At 41.8% G+C, this 3909-nt stretch overlaps 1 protein-coding gene across 1 annotated transcript; it reads left to right on the top strand.

Moving 5' to 3' along the window:
• Window positions 1-115: 115 nt before the first annotated feature.
• Window positions 116-2832, top strand: LOC106518697 (potassium voltage-gated channel subfamily S member 3). Its single transcript, XM_014010080.1, has one exon. It carries the CDS (start codon window positions 1002-1004, stop codon window positions 2310-2312), a length of 1311 nt encoding a protein of 436 aa, XP_013865534.1. The 5' UTR covers window positions 116-1001; the 3' UTR covers window positions 2313-2832.
• The last annotated feature ends 1077 nt before the right edge of the window (window positions 2833-3909 follow it).

Raw genomic sequence — 3909 nt, 5'->3', positions numbered from 1 at the left:
GTATGAATACTTTTGCAAACCACTGTAACTTCATTTCTGGACTTATGGTTTGATTTCTTTGTATGTATGGATCACTTGGGTTGTTACCGACATCTGGTGAAAATTTCATGTCATTAGCACCTCTAGTAATATATTTACTGAGAAAAATGGTGACGTGTTCAATACTTATTTTACCCGCTGTATATCTCTGCTGCATGGACGTTCTGTCGTAGTGCGGTTCACTTCCACAGCTTGGTGTATTGAAACAAATGTTATCGTTTTTTGTTTCCGATTTTTATTTGCATTTGGATTTTAGCAAGCAGTCTTGCATAACAAGAAGACATCGAAAGGGGCACGCAGTTACATTTCACATTACACAGAAAAAAACTCTTAGCCTTTGAAAAATGTCGTATTAGGTCATAGTTACCAGAGTGCACACCGTAAACAAGCTGCAGCACTATAAACTGGTGGTGCATCGTGCATTAAAATTTAAACATATTCTGGAGCAGCATTTCAGAAGCTGCTCGGGACTCCTTAACATCCCACTTGTGTTTGTGCTGCTCCCACATTCTGCATGGAGTCGAGACAAACCGCTGCTTGAGGTAACATTGACTCTTCCTTTTTATCTATTTATTTATGTAGTTATTTTACACCTAATATGTGGCAGACACTGGTGACACTTTCAGAATATCAACTGCTTTTCTTTAAAACAGTATGTAAATAAATATATAAATAATACTGTTAGATGCCTACAAGAGAATAMTGTATTAAATGCTTTTTTTCCCACAAATGTTACAAAAATGAGTTTGTGTGACAAAAATATTTTGTGTGTTTTACATTACAAATCCCTTGATGCTGACACTTAGGAAGTCAAAAGACCCAGATGCAACTTGATTCTTGAGGACACGGATGTAAAACTCTTAGATGTGATCACATCTGAAATATGCTTATTTCTGTTTTATTTTTTCTGCAGAAGAAGAGGTCTTTTATATTTTCAAGAAGGAGAAGTGAGCAGCCTCATCATGGTTTATGGGCAGATTCTCCAACAGCCTGATGACTGCTTCATTAATGTAAATGTTGGAGGATTCAGGCAGCGCATGAATCACGCCYTACTGAGGAGATTCCCGCAGACCCGTCTTGGTCGCCTGCTGTGCTGCAGCTCCAAAGAGGCCATCCTGGGACTCTGCGARGACTTCAGTCCCTCTGAAATGGAATACTACTTTGACCGCAGCCCGAGTTTCTTTTGCTACATCCTCAACTTTTACCTGACMGGGAAAATCCACCTGGTAGACGGCCTGTGCGTGGTTTCGTTTGTCCAGGAGATTGAGTACTGGGGCATCAAGGAGCGCCACCTGGACCTGTGCTGCAGCAGCAGATTCCTGGAACTGATGGAGCAAACGTGGGATCAAAGAAGCGATGACCAGCAGCTCCAGAGCTCAGGCTCTTCTGCTGAGGAGCTTACAGCTTCTGAGGACAACATGGAGTTATTTGAAGGCTCCCGCTGTGCGGATGTTCGCAGAAGRGTTTGGATTCGACTTGAGAATCCAGGTTTCTCCACCTCAGCGAAAGTAATGGCTGCAGCATCTGTGAGCGTGGTGATTGTCTCCATTGTTGCCATGTGTTTGAACAGCATGCCAGACTTTCATCAGCTGGATTCTGATAACAAGTACATTGACAATCCGGTGTTGGCTTTGTTTGAGAACTTCTGCATCCTGTTCTTCACTGCAGAGTTCACTCTTCGTTTGGCCGTTGCACCGTCAGCCAAGAAGTTCTTGCTCAGCCCTTTGAATGTTATTGATTTGTTGTCAATTTTGCCTTTCTATGTGACGACGATCTGCGATGAAATGAGCACGGATAAGAACCCGGAGCTGGAGAACGTTGGCAAAGTGATTCAGATCTTGAGACTGATGCGAGTGTTTCGCATTTTGAAGCTGGCTCGTCACTCAGCTGGGCTCCGCTCTCTGGGAGCCACGATGCGACACAGCTCCAAAGAAATGGGCCAGCTGGTGCTCTTCTTGTCCTTGGGGGTTTCTTTGTTTTCTGCTCTTATTTACTTTGCAGAGAAAGAGTCGAAAGTATCCGAGCTGCAGACTATTCCTATTGGCTGGTGGTGGGCCACCATAAGCATGACCACCGTGGGCTACGGGGACACAGTTCCAGTTACTTCAGCTGGGAGGATGATAGGAACACTGTGCATCGTCTGTGGGCTGCTGATTGTTGCTCTGCCCATTACCAACATCTTCAACAAATTCTCTAAGTTCCATCAGCGGCAAAGACGCTTTAATGTCAAAAAGAACGGAACCATTTATGAGCAAGATAAACCCATTTCCTAAAATATTTTCTTAAGAACTTACAGCTCAAATAAGTCGATCTTGTTGAAACCTCTTATGTTGTGTCTGGGTTTGTGTAGAGATTTGTGTTTTTGTGTCTCACTGGCAGCTGAGAACATTTAGAAAGCAGCTGTCTGCAACTGCTAACACGCCTCTGGCTTCAGCCATTAWATCAATATTTAAATCTGCACTTAGAGACATTGAGTTCCTCCCTCTGTGACATCCCTTCACACTTAAAGTCACACATTATTGCTTTCATTTGATTGACCTGCCRTTCTAAGTATAAAGACACAGTCAACAGGACCACATGACTCGGCACTGAGGAGGCATTGAGCATAAACTCAAATTCATTTGTCCCCACAAAGAACAAGTAYGGTCTCCAAAGGTCTGAGTGGGTCATGCAATCTTGTCACCCTTTTTAACATAATTTTGATCCCCTTTTTCTCTGCAAATATGCTGGTCATAAAATTAGAATATCACAAAAAGTTTATTTATTTTAGTAATTCCATTCAGCCCATGTTTGTTTTTTTCAGCCCATGGACATGGAGAAAAATTCAACGTATGCTCAGGCAGCAAAGGCTCATGGGACTTTTCATTATTTAAGATTTGGGTATATGTGGTCTTATAAGGTGTGCAAATCTATATATGGGCTTAAATCTAATCTAAATGTCTCTTGTAGTTACTTGTATTTTATATTTAATCTTAACATAATTACAATCTAGTAACCAGGACAACTGCTGGTGGGCCAAATCAAATGGTTCGATGGGCCAATTTTGGCCCGCGGGCCCCACTTTGGGCACCTCTGCTCTAGACCAAGAGAGGCTTGACACAAGGAATGCAACAGCTGATACCCATGTCTTCATACAGCTGTGTGTGGTGGTTCTTGAAGCACTSACTCCAGCTGCAGTCCACTCTTTGTGAATCTCCCCCACATTTTTGAATGTTTTGTTTCACAGTCTTCACTAGGGTGAGGTTATCCTTAATGCTTGTCCACATTTTTCTACCACATCTTTTCCTTCCCTTCTCCTCTGTATTAATGTGCTTGGACACCGAGCTCTGTGAACAGCCAGCCTCTTTAGCGATGACCTTTTGTGTCTTGCCCTCCTTGTGCAAGGTGTCGATGGTCGTGTTTTGGACAACTGTCAAGTCAGCAGTCTTCCCCATGATTGTGCAACCTACAGAACAAGACTGAAAGACCATTTAAAGGCCTTTGCAGGTATTTTCAGTTAATTAGCTGATTAGATTGTGGRACCAGGTGTCTTCACTATTGAACCTTTTCACAATATTGTAATTTTCTGAGATACTGAATTTGGGATTTTCATTAGTTGTCAGTTATAATCKTCGAAATTAAAAGAAATAAACATTTGAAATATATCAGTCTTTGTGTAATGAAATAACAAGTTTCACTCTTTGAATGGAATTAATGAAATCAACATTTTCATAATATTCTAATGTTATGACCAGCACCAGTTTGTACACTTTTAGAACAGTTTATCTGTGCAACGTATCTTGTTGGTAAGTTATGTTTATGCAAGTTTGCTCCTTGACTGTGTGTGTTTGTGTGTGTGTGTGTGTGTGTGTGTGTGTGTGTGTGTGTGTG

This window comes from Austrofundulus limnaeus, unplaced genomic scaffold (genome assembly GCF_001266775.1).
Source record: "Austrofundulus limnaeus strain Quisiro unplaced genomic scaffold, Austrofundulus_limnaeus-1.0 Scaffold2, whole genome shotgun sequence".
NCBI lineage: Eukaryota > Metazoa > Chordata > Actinopteri > Cyprinodontiformes > Rivulidae > Austrofundulus > Austrofundulus limnaeus.
The sequence above is the reverse complement of the archived record's forward strand: the minus strand, read 5'-3'. Positions and strand labels throughout refer to the sequence as shown.